Source organism: Equus quagga, chromosome 11 (assembly GCF_021613505.1).
Source record: "Equus quagga isolate Etosha38 chromosome 11, UCLA_HA_Equagga_1.0, whole genome shotgun sequence".
NCBI lineage: Eukaryota > Metazoa > Chordata > Mammalia > Perissodactyla > Equidae > Equus > Equus quagga.
Window position 1 is genome coordinate 96,284,609 of NC_060277.1, and position 19,818 is coordinate 96,304,426.

General features: G+C 40.4%; 1 protein-coding gene across 1 annotated transcript in view; it reads right to left on the minus strand.

Moving 5' to 3' along the window:
- Positions 1 to 16,546, minus strand: part of EZH1 (enhancer of zeste 1 polycomb repressive complex 2 subunit) — a 28,991-nt gene extending 12,445 nt beyond the window's left edge. The window contains exons 1-10 of the mRNA XM_046675806.1: positions 16,499 to 16,546; positions 7,657 to 7,747; positions 6,931 to 7,058; positions 6,679 to 6,807; positions 5,654 to 5,773; positions 4,192 to 4,312; positions 3,004 to 3,180; positions 1,928 to 2,030; positions 1,278 to 1,441; positions 800 to 891 (exon numbers count right to left, since the gene is read on the minus strand). Of these exons, the coding sequence (XP_046531762.1) occupies positions 800 to 891; positions 1,278 to 1,441; positions 1,928 to 2,030; positions 3,004 to 3,180; positions 4,192 to 4,312; positions 5,654 to 5,773; positions 6,679 to 6,807; positions 6,931 to 7,047 (1,023 nt within the window). The 5' untranslated portion in view covers positions 7,048 to 7,058; positions 7,657 to 7,747; positions 16,499 to 16,546. The remainder of the gene's footprint in view (positions 1 to 799; positions 892 to 1,277; positions 1,442 to 1,927; positions 2,031 to 3,003; positions 3,181 to 4,191; positions 4,313 to 5,653; positions 5,774 to 6,678; positions 6,808 to 6,930; positions 7,059 to 7,656; positions 7,748 to 16,498) is intronic.
- Between the last annotated feature and the right edge of the window lie 3,272 nt (positions 16,547 to 19,818).

Consider the following 19,818-nt stretch of genomic DNA (forward strand, 5'->3'; position numbering starts at 1 on the left):
CCCCCCCAGTACATAGTTGTATATTTTAGCTGTAGGTCCTCCTGGTTGTGCTATGTAGGATGCCGCTTCAGCATGGCCTGATGAGTGGCGCCATGTCCACGCCTGGGACTGGAACCAGCAAAACCCCGGGCTGCCAAAGCAGAGTGCATGAACTTAACCACTCAGCCATGGGGCTGGCCCCTCTATAACTTAATTTTGATTGGTAGCAGAAATTTTATCAAGGTATTTTATTCTTTACTTAAGCTTTCCCTATCATGTAGAAAGCAAAACTGTGTCTTTGGCAAGTCCAACTGAACCTATTCCCTTCCAGCTCTCGGTGTACTGCCTCCCCACACAAATGCAGGAGAATTTATGCTGCCACATAAGGTCTGTCCATCAGGAAAGGGTTCTTCTGGTCAATTAGCTCACAATAAGACATTAGCACTTCATGTGTTATTCCTTCTAAGTATGCCTTTAAGGGAAGACAGCAAAGAAAATGATGTAACACACAAACACACACACACAGCTCCAATTCAAACAATACAGTTTCAGATTCTGAAATCTGAGTAGATGATATTTAAAGCAAGCAAGACTTCAATACTCTTCAAACCTCACCCCATAAGAATAACTTCACAGTCCTACTGCCTCAGTACCTGGGGGCTCCTTAAGAGCAGAAGTAATGTTTTCTTTGTACTTTACGATCCCTAGAGTCCTATGAACTGGCTCACCTGGTTTGTATTCCAGCGGCAGAAAGCCCAAGGACCATTTCCTGCTCAATTTTCAATAAAGTTAACAATGGCAGAACAACTTAAGAACATACCAGCAAAAGGAAGCAGTCTGTACCACATGGTTCTGGTTCAATCTTGATTTCTTTGTTCTTGCGTTTATATACATTAGGGGTGGCATGAAAAGCTGGAAAACACAAAACTGTCCTGTTTCCAATGGTTCATCCAATGATAGGATGGGGAAGAACAAAACTGAATTAGGGAGCTATTGTAGGAGAATTGAGATATAAACAGCTACCATCAAGGTGCACACAATTTAATCATTTCTGATATCAACACAATCCTTTCAAAGCTAGGAGGTACTGAGGGACAATTATGTGTTGGTTATTCGGTCCCGACCATGCAAAGCACATGGCACTATAAATGAACAAGTGAAAACAGCACTGGCCCTTTGTAAAACCACCATCAGATCAGAAGCTGGGGCTCTACATGATAAACTAAAATAAAGAGAAGGAAATGGTGGCTGGAGAAGGAAATGGAAAACAGAAGAGCATTTCAGAGTAGCCCACTCACGGTGAAGGAAGCAGTCATATTTAAAGCAGCGCCGGCAAAAGAGGGTGTGGAAGGAGTGCAGAGACTGCTCCCGCTGCACAGACTTGGCATTGGGGCCATCGATATTGGGTGTGCACTGAGGGGGAAGTGCATTGGGGTCCGACATCTCTGTTAACTCGCGATACCTATTTAAGAAAAGATAGATAAGAGTTCTTTCCAAGAGAATATGTCCACTGAGAAAACACAGATTGAATACTCAACAGCCATCCAGGTATAGTTGGCCAAGGTAGGATGGATGTTTTTTATGGGTCTTGTTGATGACAGAATGGTATATAACTAAGTGGGTACGCCACTGTAATTATGCTGGGCTGGGCATATGTCTGAAAGTAAGGGGAGGGAAAGACTTGATAAGTATGGTACTGGAGTAACTCCCCAGAAAAATGGAAGAATTTTAAAAATTCTCTGCCCAGACTTACTCAAAAGCCATCAAATGATGACCCTTAACATGGGCATGGGCATTTAGAGGTTAGCAAGTAAGCAAGAAATAATCAGAAGTGCGGGCAAGTCATAATGCACTTACCATGAATAAGGCTTGTTATTACCATAAAAATAGGCTTGGGTAGGTTTTGCCCAAGCACTCTACATGGCCTGGGCAGGACAGCTTTCCCTACCTCTCCTTCATATCATCTGGAACACCATTCTCAGGGAACATTGAGGCAATTGCACTGAAGATCATGTCGTTTGGAAACTGTTTTTTGGAACTCTTTTTGTTGCCTGAATTGGACATGACAAAAAGTTGCTGAGTGTTATAATCAGAGAATGCAAACAAAGCTGTTTGATCATTTTTCCTTTTGTCACAGCATTTTGATTAGAGCTTTGTTAACCTAACCTTTGACTGTTTAGGAATACATAAAGAAGGTCAATGCTACCTGGACTTATCTAATAGGATACCAGTAAAAAAGGAAATCAGAGTCATCTACATATTAACAATAAAATCCACAGTCCAAGATAGAATCTGGAGGTGAAAACAGGAGTTTTCATGGAGATATCTGAACATAGAAGAATCCTATCACAACGGAGATGCTGAAGAACAAGACTGATACTGTAACTTTGCTATAACAAGAGAGAGACACTATGTCCCTGGACATACAGTATAATTAAATAACATATAGTATAATTAAATATTAAATCAATGAAATAAATACTAACAACATGGAAAATGCTCGTGATATAAGATTAAATAAAAAGAGATGTAAAATTATATGTATGCACACACACATATGTGGCATGATCCCAATTTCACATAACATATGTAAACATGTTGACTCATATATGTATTTTTAAAAATTGAGCTATAATGACATATAACATTGTATTAGTTTTAGGTGTATGTATACATATGTATATACACACACACATTTTTTAGGTCTAGAAAGAAATATTAGTGCTGGTTATTTCTAGGTAGCAGGATTATAGGGTAATTTTATTTTCTTTTTCATAACTTTCCATGTTTTCCAAATATACTCTTTTTATAATTAGAAATGAACAAAAATTCTTCTCTAAGTTCTACTTTTTTCTTCAGCTAGGTCACAGCTATCTTAAACCATTAGTCAATGATCAAGTTTTCCTTTTAAATGGACCAATGAGAAGCACTAACAGCCTTTAATAAGCAATAAACCTTTCTGTTTTGTCCTTCTTCCCTCTCCCCATTACTTTCAAAGTGCAATAAGAAAGTTGTGCTACTTACCTTCCATAGCATGTCGTTTTCTCTTTCTTGTTACTGGCAGATCTTCTTTGCCGTCATCTTGCTTTCCATCTGAGGTGTCATTGTGCCCTTCCTCTTCTTCATCTGAGTATTGATTCAGAGCATCCACCAACTCCAGGAAAACAGCATCACTAATTAGGACAGATCCAGGGATCATCTCTGAAACATAAGGAATAGATGGATGAGTAGTGGTCCTTTCATACTCGATTAGTTCTCCTTGGAATGTTTTCTTGTATTCACTCCTGAGATCCAGAGAGATAACACGTGTACATTTTTATATGGACAACCTGGAAATTACAATAATTTAAATGGCTCTTACAACTGCAATAGTTCAGCTGGATAGTGTAGGAATCCAGTTATAGGCTTTATTCTTACTGGGGTACTTCACTTCCTCAGTCACAGATTAGCCTGTATTTATGGTCCAAAATCTCACAAAAATGTGCAAACAACACAAATTGGACAGGGAAAGAATGATAAAATGAAGTGTACTTGGTTGTGTTGCTGATGTGGGTCAGTAGTGACTTCTTTGAATCAGACTATTTTTTTCTAAAATTGTACCATATGAGGTTATACCATAACTTAGGATAAAGTCTTTGAACACTAGGGGGTGCTGTGGATAAATAATGTGTCTCAACAGCATCACAACAGCATAGCAACTGTCAAAAGAGTAGGTGAGGCTACTGGTTTGCAAACCCATGGGAGTCTCTCTTCATCTTCCCACTTCTTACACACTGACAGCCTTTTCTACAACTAGAACTTAATACAAATGACTTTCTTTTAGGAAAGTCAGAATATTATAAGCAATTTCTGGGAGATCCAGGGGATATCTGGATCAAAGAAGTAGGACAGAGAGGTTATGCTCATTACCATTCTCAGAGAAAGGGAAATGAAGAACAAAATGGTCTTGGAAGGATTTATGGAAAACTCCTAAGATCAAACTTATCTGTACACTGAGCTTTCTCTCTAGCCACTGATTACTATATAATCCTTTTATGTCCTAACTCGTTTTACAGTTTAACTGGGGTATTTTTAATATAAATTTTTACTCCCAGCCATGTGATGACAATGAAATATTCTTCAGTGTGTACACTAAAGCAAGATGATGCTGTACCAAAGGAAAGGCAATAATAGTCTAACAAAGTTTTCTCCCAAAGAGCCCAGCACCACTACCTTCTTCACCGTGGACTTTCCCATCGTAGTTATTGATCAGCTCCTCAATGAAAGTCTCATCTTCTTCTTTCACCTCATCTCCCATGTAGGGAATATTGCACAAAACTGTCTCATCTTCTACCTGAAATCAAACCAGATGTGATTCATTCCACGAATCCACTATGCATCTTCTCTTTCCTGTTTAATGGAATATTTGCAAAGCGTTTTTTTTGCTGCTTGAATTTCTTGAAAATGCCTTTGGTTACAGAGTTTCCTGCATTTTAAAAACTGACCATTTTGTTTTGCCAACAAGATCAAATGGAAAGGGACAATGCCACTCTTAGGGGAAAAAGAGTCAGTTTAACTACTTGAGGATATTAACTACTAAATGTTTAGTTTGATACTAACAACGATATTTCCACCAACACCTGGAATTTGACAGCACATTTATTTTTCACAGTGATTTCACCTATCATCTTATTTTATCCACTAAACATAATTGTGAAATAGGTACAAACATCACCTAAACAATAGTCTAAAAAGTCTGCAATTCTAATTCTTCTCATAAGTAGAGAGACAGATTATAAAAAGGAAGGCTTCTAAGAGTATAAACTGCAAATAACTAGAACATTTAGAACAGAAACTGGGCAACCATAAAATTTTGGGATATTCTATTATACAGACTAAGACTAACCTCCCACAATCATAATAAAAAATTATGATTACTAGTCATGTCAGTCATACTCAATGGGAACCTAAAGTCAATCGCAGTATGGGCTATGAATATTTTCTATTAATAAACAATACTAATGGATTTTTGTGGGGGAGGGTACAGTAGAGAACACAGTCATTCTTAAATCCCCAAGTATCAAGCAAAATTACTCTGAAGTTTTATTTTAAGAAGTGATTCCCTTCTGTATCCTATTCTAGTCAGCAGAATTGCTATCTGTCACCAGGCAGATGATAAGCAATGGCAGTATTTAGAGAAGACTGATTATCAGAACCACAAATAATCCTAGTAGCAGTCAGCATATAGCACCAGATGAAATGATTGTAGATCTACGTGCACCTCTGTTATCTCAGCTGCTTTCGTAGCATCTTGCCTCTAGGAGATTCAGAAAGGAGTGCTCCATCAGCAGGGAGCTGTCAACCTGCTTAAACCTCAAGTATCCAATTTAGACTGCATTTAACTGCACCTATGTTAAAAAATTGGGTAAGGGAAAATTGGAGTCTTGTTCACTATCATTCATTCAAAAAAGAACCAGCATCAACTTAGAAGTACACTTCAGAGAGCATAAAATCTAACAAGTTAGAACAATTTGCAATATATATTTTTTAGAGTAAATAAACTACAAGAACATTCTGCCCTGCATGCCTAAGCTTTGTTCAGTATACTCAATCTTTACCCTAAGTGGAGAGCCAGCATATCAACATAAGAAAATTATACAGTTTAAACAATTATCACAGTGCTTTTAATACATACCATAAAGTTCTGCTGGAGAGGAGACCAGGAATACATGATGGGAACCAAAGCAACTGTGTTCAGAGACCTCATTAACATATGTTGGCTTGCAAATCCTGGGAAAATGCTCTCTATGGTACACTGAAATATAAGCAATGACATAGAGAGGGAAAGGCAAGCACACAACCAAGAGAGAATTGTAGTTTCCTTCCAAAATAATCCCAGTAGCCTTCTAATTCTTACAAATTAATAAGATGAGGATTTTGTAACAATCAGCTCCTAAAAGGAACCACTCAATCGTAAACCTGCGGAAAGCAGGAACTCTCTCTTATTCACCTTTGTATCCTCTACAGAGTCCAGCACAGTGCCTCCCACACTCAACTGATGCTTATTTCAATCTAAAACTGTTGGTCTCCTTGGGTTGTACACAACAGCAAAGGGCCTCTGAAAGTCCTAGGAGACAGGAGGAAGTTTTTCTGAAGACCTAAACTTTAAGACAGTGGACATCAACTTAGCTGCATAGGTGATGGGGACAGTACAGGGGGAAGCAAAGTAGTATAGAAATTAGTCATATTCTGCTTCGGGAAAGAAAATTGCTCTCAATATACTACCTGCTTTTAATATTTTAACAATATTATCTCTTTAAAAAACTAAAATGATTTTAAAATCTACAAGAAGGGATATCCTTTTGATCAATATACTCCTGTACATTATTCAGGGCATTGCTTTTCCAATAACAAGGTATGTGAGGTGCCAAATAAGGTATAAAAATGGTGGCTTTGAAGCTTGTACACAGAGCCTAGGAAAGCAGACAGTAAATGTCTTGTTTTCCTATGGAAAGACTCATGATTATACTCATCAACTGAGGAGAACAATAGGCAAGAAGGTTATTCTTTAAGCTATAGATTTACCATTTGAGTTATTCAAAGTTGATTATAAATAGGTGCATCCATTATCCTTACTTATCTTCTAGTAAATCACAAATACAGAAAAAAATCTTAAGCCTAAGGAATAGAAGAAAGCTGAGCTTCAACAACAGGAAGTACCTTTTTGAGGAAAGGATGCCCACTCACAGGCTTCATCAACTGGACAGGCTGGACACGAAGCTTCTTCCATTCTTCATTGAGGATCTGAGTTTTTTCTTGAACCTTTGCAAAATTTGCTACATACAGAGCCTAGCAAAGCCAAGGAAAAAAATTGTTAGGATTTCAAGAGAAGAGTTAAAAGAAAATATCCAGCCCTCCACGTTGGGTCAATATATTAAAATGTATAACCTTTCACTTGGGAATTATTTTTACCTTCGCACCCATATTTGCCTGAAGCCGTTTAAGTTGTCGAAGTCGCATGTATTCAGATTTAACTTTTCTTTTCCAGTAAGTGATACATTTGGAAGTTGGGGGATTTGGTATATCCATTTTGCTACAATCTAAGAGAGACAGATGAGGAATAGCATTTTACTGCCTGGAAACGAATCATTCCTCAAATTCAAATAAACATGGTCAGTTATGCTTTCATTCCCATTACATTTATTCATAAAAACATAAGTTCAAAGAATCCAAATCTATGTGTTTAACAAAAAGTTTCAATTAAAAAAAGACTTCACATCAGCAATTCTTGGTTTGATTACCAAAAAGCTTAGCCTCTGTCCTCCTGTGGTACCTTGTTTTTAATTTAGCACTCAAGAAGTTCTCTCACAGATATTTAGGAACTTGGACGACTTGGAAATTTGGAAACCCACTCGCTACCTTGATTAAGAGAAATGTTCAACAAGAATCAAGTTAATATCGAAGAGCTTTATGGAAAGCTCTACCCACACTACAGAACTGTACCTGACAAACTGTCAAAATCTACCACATGCCTAGCAATACAGGTCAGATGTGACAACAGCATAATCTCATCTCCAAGTCAACAGCAAGACACATGAAAATATATAACACCGCAAATCACTTTTTTTGGGGGGGGGGGGCGGTTTGAATTAAGGTTCAAAGATTTAAAGAAGTACTTCTGGCACACACTCTACCTACCTCATAGAAAGTGAGGGGAAGTGCTGGTTTTATGATACGCCTTCTGTTCTTCAGAGGAATGGCAAGACACAAAGGCAAAACAAATGTTCAGCTTTTCAAGAGAAACGACAGTGGTTTTAAGTCAGTGGAGCATGTTTAGACCCTGATACCCTCAGCAGGATGCTCCCCCAGAACGACGAAGACTTTGAGGTCTCTGCTACCATTATTTCTACATGGAAGTCAGGTTCCCATAATACTTGATACCATTTGGGAAGGGTTCTTCATTTTATTAAATTCTATCCTTCCAGTCATGTGTACAAATATATTCTCACAATTACCAAGTTTGTTTTTCTGCTTTTCTGAACCAACTCCTACGCATGGCCAACAGGTCCATCAATTATTTTAGAGAAAGAACAAATATTAAATAAAAATTCAATAAATTCTACAAGATTATGTTTTCACTCTGCATTAACTACTTAGGTTTCCTAGAGAACTAGTTCTGTTCATTTCACCTAACATTTTAAATTTTTGAAAACATTGCAAGGAGCTATGAAGAGCCAAAATTTGAAAGAGAAACTAAAGTTTTAGTTCTTGTTTTTTAAAATTTCTGAAAAACAATTTCTTTTGAAGTTTAATATATTTCTTCAAAAGAAGCATTTTCAAATTACCTGTTTTTCCCCATAAGAAATGACGGCATAGACAAGAAAACAGCAAAATTTAACCCATTGTCACATATATGTCACAACCAGATCATGATTATCTCACGCACCTGGACTTTAAGAAGACTATACCTGAATGTTACATTTGAAGAATCAAAAGGATTGGTGTAATGCTATGACAAATTTAGAGGATACATAAAGGAAAAAGGAATAGCAAAGAAGCAGATAAACTCACTGCGTTTACTGTTAACTCAATCGAGTGATTCAAGCTCTTAAAAACAGATTTCACTGCGAGTTAAATATTATCTCTCTGGGGGAATGAATGAATGAATGAATGAAACAACATCATCATCCATGAATGTGAATCCCAGAGTATTAAGGTGCTGGGTTATAAAAAAAATTAAGCAGACCTGAACTTCTTTCCTACAAATTGCACCATCTCTCTTCCTCCTACATCTTTTAAATACTTCTCATTCCTCTATGGAATGGGGTCAAACGAGGGACTCTTTTTTTGAATGATAAAACTATTTAAGAACATACACCACACTCACATACAATATTAAGTAGTTACTCATATAACTTCTGCACTGAACAAACTTAAAATAGTCTGCTCCAGGAAATGAAAAAATGGTTCAAATCTAGGACAAAAAACTGCCTCCCTCAGAAACCTTAGTTTACCCTCACTGAGACCCAAATGTTATAGATTACAATTCAGTGAGACATCATAATCTCCTAAAAAAGGGGGAATGGGGGTTTGAACTGCAATCTCTCTCCCATTCCTTTTGGAACTCATTTCCCTTTTTGAAATAGTAAGCTTAGGGCAGGTTGCTCCGTCCATTTAAAACTGGAGATCAAATAATGGAAAAGAACATAATAGGCAGCTGCTAGGGGAGGTGTGTGTACATTTCTTAGAGGAGACGGCCACAGAAAACTATCAATATTCTTACTAAAGAAAGGAGTTGTAACTGAAATGTGATCTCCTACAGTCTGTCAAAAGAGATGACAGTAAACACACCACAATAGTCCAATAATTAATGGCACTACTTCTAATTTACTCAAGTGCTGTTTTTGGCCACAGGAGTATATACATATACACAAAAATGCTACTGAGTTTTAATCAATCATAATGTAAAATAAGCCACATTTCCTCCTTTTACAATTAAAGTGATATTTGAATCTAATGTGACCATGAGCCAATATTTATTTCACTTGGCTTTTTAATGGGTCTTCTATGTCTCTAATAGTTTATTTGGCAGTAGGTCAGGCCCCACAGGGTGGAGAGGAAGATGAGACATACTGTTTGGAACAGATAGATAGGATTAAATAAACACCCAAAACACAGCCATAAGATGGGTTCTCATAGCATCTGGACACTAACCAACAACAATTACTTCAAAGACTAAAAAAAAAAAAATCAAACAAACAGAAAACTAAGCTTTCACTGGAACAGATTTGGAGAAATGGGTTCACTCATCTTGCGCAAAGGGAATGGCACAAAAACAATACTTCATATTTCTATTAGATCTATTCTTTAGCTTCTTACACATGCAAAACAGTATTTATATTCCAGGTAAGTACTAAGCCAGCATTTAAGAGCTTTTCATTATGTTCACTTATACATTGAAAATAAACTTCAAAACATACTGTTTTGGTCAAGAAATTTAAAAGTAATTCTTTATATAAATAACTCCTGTAACTCAATAATAAGATAAACAACCTAACAAAAAGTGCGCAAAAAATTTGAACAGATACTTCATCAAAAAAGATACAAGAATGGCAAATAACCATGCAAAAAGATGCTCAGTATCATCAGTCATTAGGGAAATGCTAATTAAAACCACAATGATACACTATTACACACCTGCTAGAATGGCTAAAATAAAAAAGATTGGTAATACCAATTGTTGGTGAGGATGTAGAGCAAGTGGAATCTTCATACACTGGTGGTGGGAATGCAAAATGGTACATCACTTTCGAAAACAGTTTGACAGGTTTTTTTGGTTGTTGTTGTTGTTGTTGTTTTTTTTGATCACATGTCCCTTTATTCATAGATGCCACAAATGCAGGGAGAGGGGAGTTAGAAGGAAGAAATCAGGAGGCTTGAACTTCCTTGGAAGGGCTTGTGGTGTTTTCATTGTCTTAAGAAGAGTTGAGGGACCAGCTCCTTGGCCAAGTGGTTGAGTTCGTGCCCTTTGCTTTGGTAGCCTGGGGTCTGCCAGTTCAGATCCTGGGTGCAGACACAGCACCACTCATTGGGCCATGCTGGGGTAGTGTCCCACATAGCATAACCAGAAGGACCTGCACCTGGAGTGTATAGCTGTGTCCTGGGGGGGGGGGGGGGGGCGCTTGGGGGAGAAGAAGGAGAAAAGAAAAAAGGAAAAGGAAGATTGGCAACAGATGTTAGCTCAGGTACCAATCTTAAAAAAAAAAAAAAAGAAGGGTTGAGAGAGAGGCAAAAAAAATAAAGATTAAAAAAAAGAAAAATATGGGAGCTGGAGATATTTGAATGGTCAAAGTTATAAAGAGATGGTTGGGAAGGTGACTGAAAAATAGAAAGTAGAAAAAATCAGCCAACTCTCCACTTACTGACAGTGACTAAACCTTCTTAGCTAAACGATACTGGAGAAAAAAAATAAAATCAAAACAAAGAAGCAGGGAAAAGAAAAAAGATACTGCCCATACTAGTCTCTTAGATCTACCACATGGGCAGCCGCTAATCTGTTTTTTGCCGCTGTAGTATTTCCTGCTCCAGGAATGCATATAAACGGAATTATATAGTATGTTGTCTTTTGTGCTTTTTTTCTTTCATTCAACATGATGTTGAAATGCATCCATGTTGTGTATATCTTGTGTTCGTCCCTTTTTATGGCTGAAAAGTATTCCCATGTATGGGAATCACTACAAGTCATTCCACCACGTGACCTTCTGTGTCTGGGTCCCCTCACTGACAAGATCTTGGTGGAGATGAAGAGCAGAAAGAATTAGCGCTGATGCTTGTGGAGAGAACTTGGGATTCCAGAGTGGGAGAGAGACAGTATACGTTAGGGAGCAGCCAAAATGAACTATTTTGTGGCCAACAAAGTGGTCTGTGGGAGCATTAAAATTGGGGCACAGGCGGAGCTGGAAGGCAGGCACTGGGTGATCTGTATAAACCGGGGATGCGGGGAGGGCCCCGCGAGGGGATCTGGGAGGTGTATCTGCATCTGTCTTGGAAGAGCTGGCCTTGCCTCCTGCCTCAGCTAACTGCTGCTGTTGAGCCTCTTGTTGTTTTTGCTGAATAGGCTTGTATTTGGCTCTCTTGAGTTTTGCTCTGTGGTTCTCGAACCAAACCTTCACGACTGTTGGATGTATCTCCATTTTTGAGGCCATTCTCTCTGAAGGCTGGAGGTCGGGTATGGGTTCTCACTGAACAGGAGCTGCAAATCTGCCAGTTGTTTCTGAGTGAACATGGTTCTTTTCCTCTGTGGCTACTTCTGGTGCTTTCCTTTAGGAAGGTCCCCTGGGTCAGACATCGTGTAACCTGGATGTGTTCCTATGCTCTGGTCCAGTGACCTGACAGTTTTTTTTTTTTTCCATAAAGTTAAATATATACTTATCATACAATCTTGCATATAATTTCTAATTATTTATCCAAAAGAAATAAAAATATATGTCTCCACAAAGATCTGTACACAAATGTTCATAGCATCTTTATTCATAATAGCCAAAAAGTGGAAACAACACAAATAACTATGGATTGGCAAATGGACATAAAGTGCAGTATGTACATACAATGGAATACTACTCAGCAACAAGAAGGAATGAACAGTTCCCATACATGCACAACTATCTCAAAAGCATTATGCTAAGTGACAGAAATAAGACACAAAAAACTACATACTATATGATTCTACTTACATAACACTCTACTAGAATGATTCTAGAAAGGGCAAACCTATAGTGACAGAAAGCAGCTCAGTGGTTGCCAGAGGCTGGGGGCTGGGGAAAAAGGATTAAATAGAAAGGAACATAAAAGAACTTTTTTGAGAGGATGAAAATGCTCTCCACCTTGGTGTGGTGATGGTTATATGACTATGTACTTTATGAAAATTCACTGAACTATATACATGAGTTTATTGTATGTAAATTTTTACCTCAATAAAGCTGATTAAAGAAAATACGTCTTTCTTGAGGATAGATCAATCCAGTATTTTCTAGAGAATTTTACCATTAAAAATCTTTAGGCAATTCCACCCTTAAAAAAAAACCTCTTGAGGCTGGCCCTGTGGCACAGTGGTTAAGTTCACACATTCTGCTTCATTGGCCCAGGCTTTGCCAGTTTGGATCCTGGGTGTGGACCTATGCACGGCCTGTCAAGCCATGCTGTGGCTGGTGTCCCACATATAAAGTGGAGGAAGATGGGCACAGATGTTAGCTCAGGGCCAGTCTTCCTCAGCAAAAGGAGGAGGAGTGGCGGCAGATGTTAGTTCAGGGCTAATCTTCCTCAAAAACAAAACAAAACAAAAACTCTTGAGTGACTTCAGAATGAATAATAAAATGATCAATATTGGTTCATTAACTGTAAAGAAATGTTACAAGTATACTAATGTAAGACATTAATAATGGGGAAACTGGATGTAGGGCTTATGGGAACTCCATGAACTATCTTCACAATTTTTTTGTTAATCTACAACTGTTCTAAAAAAATAAAGTTTACTTTTTAAAAAGACTGATAATTAGAAATAAGAACTACCCTATTTACATGTCAAAGCTCTACAAAAAAAGAAAGCTATAAAAACTTGGAAATTTTTCCCCAGAAAACTGGATCTCAATTTGCTTCAAAGACTAAAACTAGAATGTAGTCTGTCACTAGCTGGAAACGGGAAAACATTATTGAAATGTTGGGGGACAAACCATTTAAGGAAGAATATTCTTAAACTTAGAGAGATTGAGGTCAGAATATAAAAGTTCCGGTGCCGTTTGGGGCTGAGTGGTTAAGTTTGCGCAGTCCGCTTTGGTGGCCCAGGATTTCACCAGTTCGGATCCTGGGCACAGACATGGCACTGCTCACCAGGCCGCACTGAGGCGGCGTCCCACATGCCACAACTAGAAGGACCCACAACTAAAATACACAACGATGTACTGGGGGATTTGGGGAAAAAGCAGGGGAAAAAAAAGAATACAAAAGTTCCATACTATGAAGTTCTTTCATTCACTTGTCTTAGGGGTAAGTTCAATGTCTTTACTACTTTCCCTTTTACAACAAATAATTTTATTAAGCAGCAGGGTAAGTAAGGCTTTGGAGGCAGGTGGCACTGCAGATTTTTAAGTTTTCCATCTCATTCTTTCCTTTTCAGTTCATGGTGGAGTTGAAACATGAACGGTAGGGATGACACCACCTCTGCAAAGAGCTCTAGTAACACACAATTGAGTCATTCTGGTGATCACCAATTTCATCAACATTCTCATGAAAATCAACTCCATGGCTAGGTACACAGCCTGATGGATCCTTCAACTAGCATCTATTAAGCACATCTTTATACCCTCCCACTTCTCCAAGGTATTTACGTTTGTTACAGTTTGAGCTTCTGGGCACTACACACACAGAAAGAACCTTACTAACAGGAAGCTGTGACCCTGAATTATTATTTAAAATAAAATTACAGCATTAATATTTTCTAGTGTTGCTTTATTAAGAGAATCAGGTCATATGAATTGCAGACAATGAGACACAAAGGAAAACACTGGCTCTTAGGATGTACAATGCTGATATAGAAGAGTTAAAGCAATATCCTAACAGGCTGGAGTCCTATCTTAGCTGGTTCTGTACTACACTGGCACAAAGCTTAATAGCTAGCGACTGCTCATTATCATTCAATAAAAACAAAACTTTTTAGCTATTCCATTCTGAATCGAAGTATTAGGACGAGTGTGTCAGAGAACATAACACATCAGAGGGACTAACTACCCATTAAGTAACTGTTGACTTTAAGGTTTGGAGCCCTGACGCCCCAGCTGATGACAAGCTGATGGACTAAAGAGGGAGAAAGGCGCCCAATACAGTTTGGACAATTTTTTTTTTAAGCTGGAGACTTTCCCTAAGAGCAGTTTTTCCTTTTTAAACCCTCCCCCTCAAACCTAATCTGTTATAATTCTCTTCACCTTTCTCCACCTGTTTTTTCTCTTTTCTCTTTAGTTTAACTATCCCATGTAGAAATGTAGTGTGTTTTTAGTGTTGCTGCCTCAACAAAGTAGAAACTTTTTAAACTTAAGAGAGGAAAAGATATACTTAATGAAATGAATTGTTACATGTTTCATATAAGGCACAAACCAAGGGCAGGAACTGTTACCCACAGGACTAAGGAAGTTAGATTTCAGATCTCAACAATTAAATAGACAAAGTTAATATTTTAAATAGTTTTTAAAAGGCACACTAATTGAAAGACAAGTCTAAGAGAAACAAGTCCGACTACATGTTCTCACCTTTTCCTTTCTCAGAAAAGTCGTCTTGGGAGTAACATTTCATATTTAATCCTGGGCTTTTTATTCTAGCACTGTTTTAAAGAGAATTAAATCAACACCATAATGAAGAGGTCATTTGCGCCTCAAGGAGTTTTAGAGCTGTGCCTTAGCATCAAGTTCCATGATTGATCTACAAGTATTCTGTCAGTCAGTGGTAGAAACCAGGATCCAGATCTCACAACTCCCAGTCCCAGAGATCTTCCCACCATTTATTCCACAAATATGTATTGAGCACCTACTGTGTGCCTGGCCCTGTTTTAGGTGCTTAGCATACGTGAGTGAATAAAACAGACAAACATCTCTGCTCTGGGAGAGTTAATTCACAGTGTCTGTGATACACACACTCAGCATAAACCTTGACAATAATACTATTATTACATTTTTATAGATGGTCCTTTTCCTCTACTATAAATATGTTTAAAAAAAAAAGTACTTATCTCCTAACACACATTCTCCTCTACCTAAGTAAGAAATCTCTTATCAATGCCACCCCATCCCAGCCCTGGGGATTCCAAGGCTTAAAATAAAGCTCTCAGAGAAACCTCTGATAGAGTTGGCACCTTCTCAAGCTGGAAACTTCACTCAATGCCAGTTTCCTAAACCTAAAAGCATCGGGTAAGGAGATTCTTCTCTTCGAAGACATCATGGCAGCAAACGTGGATGAAGAGATCTACACTTTCAAAGTGGTCCTCGCCCACACCCGGTTGTTCGTCTACCTCTGCTCTTTTCCCTCATCCGCACCTCTCTAGCCCCGGGCTCCATACCTAGGCTCTCCATTTGCCATCCTAGATTTCACCTATCGAAACCCACTCTCAATATTCCACTGGCGGTACTAACATCCTTCCACATCCTTTCCCCTCCCCGGCCCCGAAACAATTTCACAGTAGTCACTTTTTACCGAAATAAGTTTGTCCCACATTTCCTAACAAGCATGTCCCATATCCAACACCTTGTCTTGGCTTTAAGGCGCTTTTCCTTCTCCCATTTGATCCCCAGGAGAATTCCGGGGTGGGCAGGGACTGGCGCGAGACCAAATTTGGAGAGCAGCCTCTTACTCAAGGCCGGGACCGGGGTGAGGCGAGCGAGGCGCCTAGCGCGCAAAACCTAAGGAAGCACGCGGCACCGGCACGACCCCGGGACGGTGCGCCTCCGTACATTTTGCGCCTTAGGAGCCTCGCTCGCCTCGCCTCACCCTAGTCCCGGCCCGGTTTTCACTGCCACCCCTTCCCCAACACTCCCCAAAGTCGTCGCAAGCTGGGCCCCCGTGCCTGGCCCTGCCCGTGCACAGCCCCAGGGCCCTGGGAGTCCACGTCGCCAAAGGCCCCCGCAGGTGCCACCGCCCACCCGCACCCTCTCTACGCTGGGGCGCCCGCCCACCCGGCCCACCCCGCCCTCCCGGCCCACCCCGCCCTCCACCGGGATTCCCCGTCCCGGGCCCGCCCCCGCCGCTCCTCCTCCCGGACACACCGCCCTCCCCGCCTCAGACGCGGTCCTCGCCGGGGGCTCTCTCGCCCCGTTGCCCCCTTTCCCCGAGCCCTCGGAACGGGAAGGGGGCGCCCCGCCACCCCCGGCCAGGGAGGCAGTGTGCCCCTCCGCTTCCTCCCAATTCTCTGACCCCTTTGCCTCTCCCTCCCTGAGGCCGCGGGTGGCGAGGTGCCCAGGCCCGGCCCCACCGCCCAGCCCGGGCTTGTTTACTCACTCACCCTCCATCCCGAGCCGCAGGGACCCGCCGCTAGCACGCCTGCGCGCCGAGGCCCCGCCCCCGCGCCGCGGCCCCGCCCCGCGCCTCCTCCCGGCGCCTGCGCCCTGCGCCGCCGGCGTCCAGCCGGTCGGGCCACCTGGGCTTCCTTCTTCGTACATCTGTCCTTTGGCGCCAATACCCCGAACTCAGGAGTCTGAGGTGGTGCAGCCCAAGCCCGACGGTTTCCAAGGCGGCTCTGTCAGGGGACAGGGAGGGCTCTTGGGAAACCTCCTGGAGCCACTAATGTCTTCTTGAAGACCTTATCCAACGCATGTGCCAGCCCCACACGCTGGTGACAAGTCACGTCTCACTTAAGCATGTGAAACCAACCTGGAACCCCTTCATACTGACCCCTCACACCTTCAATACCCCCAAACACCTGTCTATGGGCTCTAAGTAATCCTTTTTGCTTTATTTCCACCTGACTTCCCTATTTCTGTCAATAGTTTTCCCAGTTACTTAGATTCAAATTAATAGCCTTGAATCAAAGTATCTCCTCACAAGGTACCTATAAGTTGCAAAGAGAAAAGTGGTAACTTTACAGGAGAGAAATCTGGCAGATATCACCTTAACCAAGTAATCAAAGTCAACATCGCTAGTGATGAAAGATACTCTTACTAGGTACCACTCAATATGAGAGGTACAATAAGAAAGGCACAAAATCACTTCTGTAGTACTCTTGAAAAAATGCATAAGCTGAAATTTTAAATTATGAGGAAGTATCAGACAAATCCAAAATACTGGGCAATCTACAAAATAACTGGCCAGCATCTTCAAAAATGTCAGGTTCGTGAAAGATAAAGGTTAAGGAACTGTCTGGGATTGAAGAAGACTGAGGAGACATGACAACTAAATGGAATGTGTGATCCTAGATTGAATCCTGGTCCAGAAAAAGGACACCAGTGGGATAGTTGATGAAATTAGAATAAGGTCTCTAGATTATTTAACAGTATTTTATCAATCTCAATTCCTGGTTTTGGCAATTGTACTTCCACAACATTTGAGGAAGTTGGGTGAAGGGTATACAGGAAGTCTCTATCACTTGCAACTCTTGTAAATCTGAAATTATTTTGAAATATAAAGTTAAAAATTAAAACTTAAAATACAAAATAACGTTACCTTGAATTTGTCCCCAAGAATGTAATTACAAAAGCCTATAATGCTCATTTTTTCAAATAATCTTCTTAACCCTGTGAAGTAGGTAGGGAGGATTTTAGTTCTATACACAAGACTATTCTGACATAAAGAGTTAAAAGACTCACCTTAGATGAAAAATTGCTCTGTCATGTCTTAAATTCAGGTCTCTGGATTGAAGATTTAGTGTTCTTTTCCTTACATCAGAAACTTTGCTGGTTTTCTCCTGCCTATATCAAATTAAGTGCCAAATCAAGGCGAATATCCCTTCATACTTGGCAATTTGCAACGTGCTCCTTCCCATTCCTGCTGCCTTGTAGATCAGTGGTTCTCAAACTTATTTCACATTAAAATCACCTGGGGAGCTGTAATAACTACTGATGCCTGCTTTCCACCTCTAGAGAGTTTGATTAATTGGTCTGCGATATGGCCTGGGCTTCACCAGTTCTAAGAGCATCCCAGGTGATTCCACTGTATAACCAAGTTTGAGAACTATTACACTACATAAATAATTGTTGAAATAAAGAATATGGGTTAAAAAGGAGGGGAGCGGGGAAAAACAATGTGGGTTATCTAAGGAGAGATGTTCTTAAGACCTGAATGTCAGGACTGAGACTGGAGATTTAGGAATTATCAACATACTGATGGCGACTAACACCATGGGAGTGGACAATATTGCCTTAGAGAGTATGCCAAGTGAGAAGAGGAGAAACACAAAGAAATTCTGTGACAACAAGGAAAATATGGTTACAGAAATATTTGGGGTGGAAAGGAAGGAAGGCGAGGGGATTTATGTCAAAGTTGTAGATCAGAGTTGTGCAGCTCAGCTCAGGCTCCACTTCCTAGATAAGCCTTCCAGCCCTCCTGGATCTTCCCGAGCGAGCTTCAACTCTGGTACCACTTTACACTCACTACCATGCCCTGTTCCTCTTTCATATCCATCACAATATGTGGCATGGGACTAAACCTAGGGTTTAGTAATCCTTGTTCACTGGAGGATTATGAAAACAACTTTCTACATCACAAATAAGTGCGGGGTTATTGGGGGAAATTTGCTTGCCACTTGGTTTCTCCTCATTGTGATGAGAAAGAGTTTTTCCTGAGAGTAGGCTCTTTCTTAGCTGATCATGGTCGGTGAGACACTATGAGCCAATTTCTGTTTGGCCAGTTCTTCCTCTACAACTTTTTCTTTTCCAACCCTTCAGGTCTTTGTCCTATAAATTCGTAGAAAAACTGTTGGCAAGTGGTCAGCAACTGGACCTTTGAAAAACAGTGCCATCACCCCTGCCCTACTCTTCCCAGCCCCACCCCCCAGGCAGTTAATAGGAGAAAGGAATAACTGTGTCACTCCTGGCTTCCAGTTGCTCATCTTGCTCTTAAATTGGAGGCCTCTGGGGCTGAAAGAAACTGGACAAAGTGTGCTGAGTGGCCTAATGGAGCTAGTTCTTTTTCTGAAAGTTCCCAGTTGCAGAAAAATAAAATTATGTGTTTAATTTTTGAAACTTGATGCCTGATTTGCCTTGGCAGCCATTCTCCTGGGTTTGGCCGAGAGTCCAGCAACACTAGTATACTGATTAATACCAGCTCAACTTGCTCCCTGGAGAAGAGCATTATTTACTTGGTCATTTTCTTAAATCCTTTTTAATTTGCATTATTTAACATGATCTTATTGGCTTTAACATGCTGTATCTCTGACCACTGGCCCCAATGAAGCCTTAGGGAAGACTGTTCTGCTCTGTGCACTCACATCCCCATTACAAAGCAAGATTTTGTTCAACTCAGTGATTAGAAATGACATGTCACGTGTTTGGTTTCTTCTGGGATGGGCAAGTTCTAAGTGTACTTTTGTCCCCTGCTGGTCTTCAGGTCACTGGTAGAAAGAAAAGGAGATGACGCTTCCAGAATTCAAACAGAGCTTTCTGCACTATTCGTTCCTCCCTTCTAACATTCTTCCCTTCCTCCTTCCAGTCTTCTTTGGATGGTGACCCCTTTGCTCATTCTGCCCCTCCCTTGTGAAGCCCACAGGAATATCAAATAGAGTTTCTCTGAGGGGACACAGAGGACTGAAGAAAGGTTGGCCCCTAGACAGTCTCTGACATGGAAGTGTAAACACAGCTGTGGAAATGGGAGCAAAGCATCTCCCTTCCC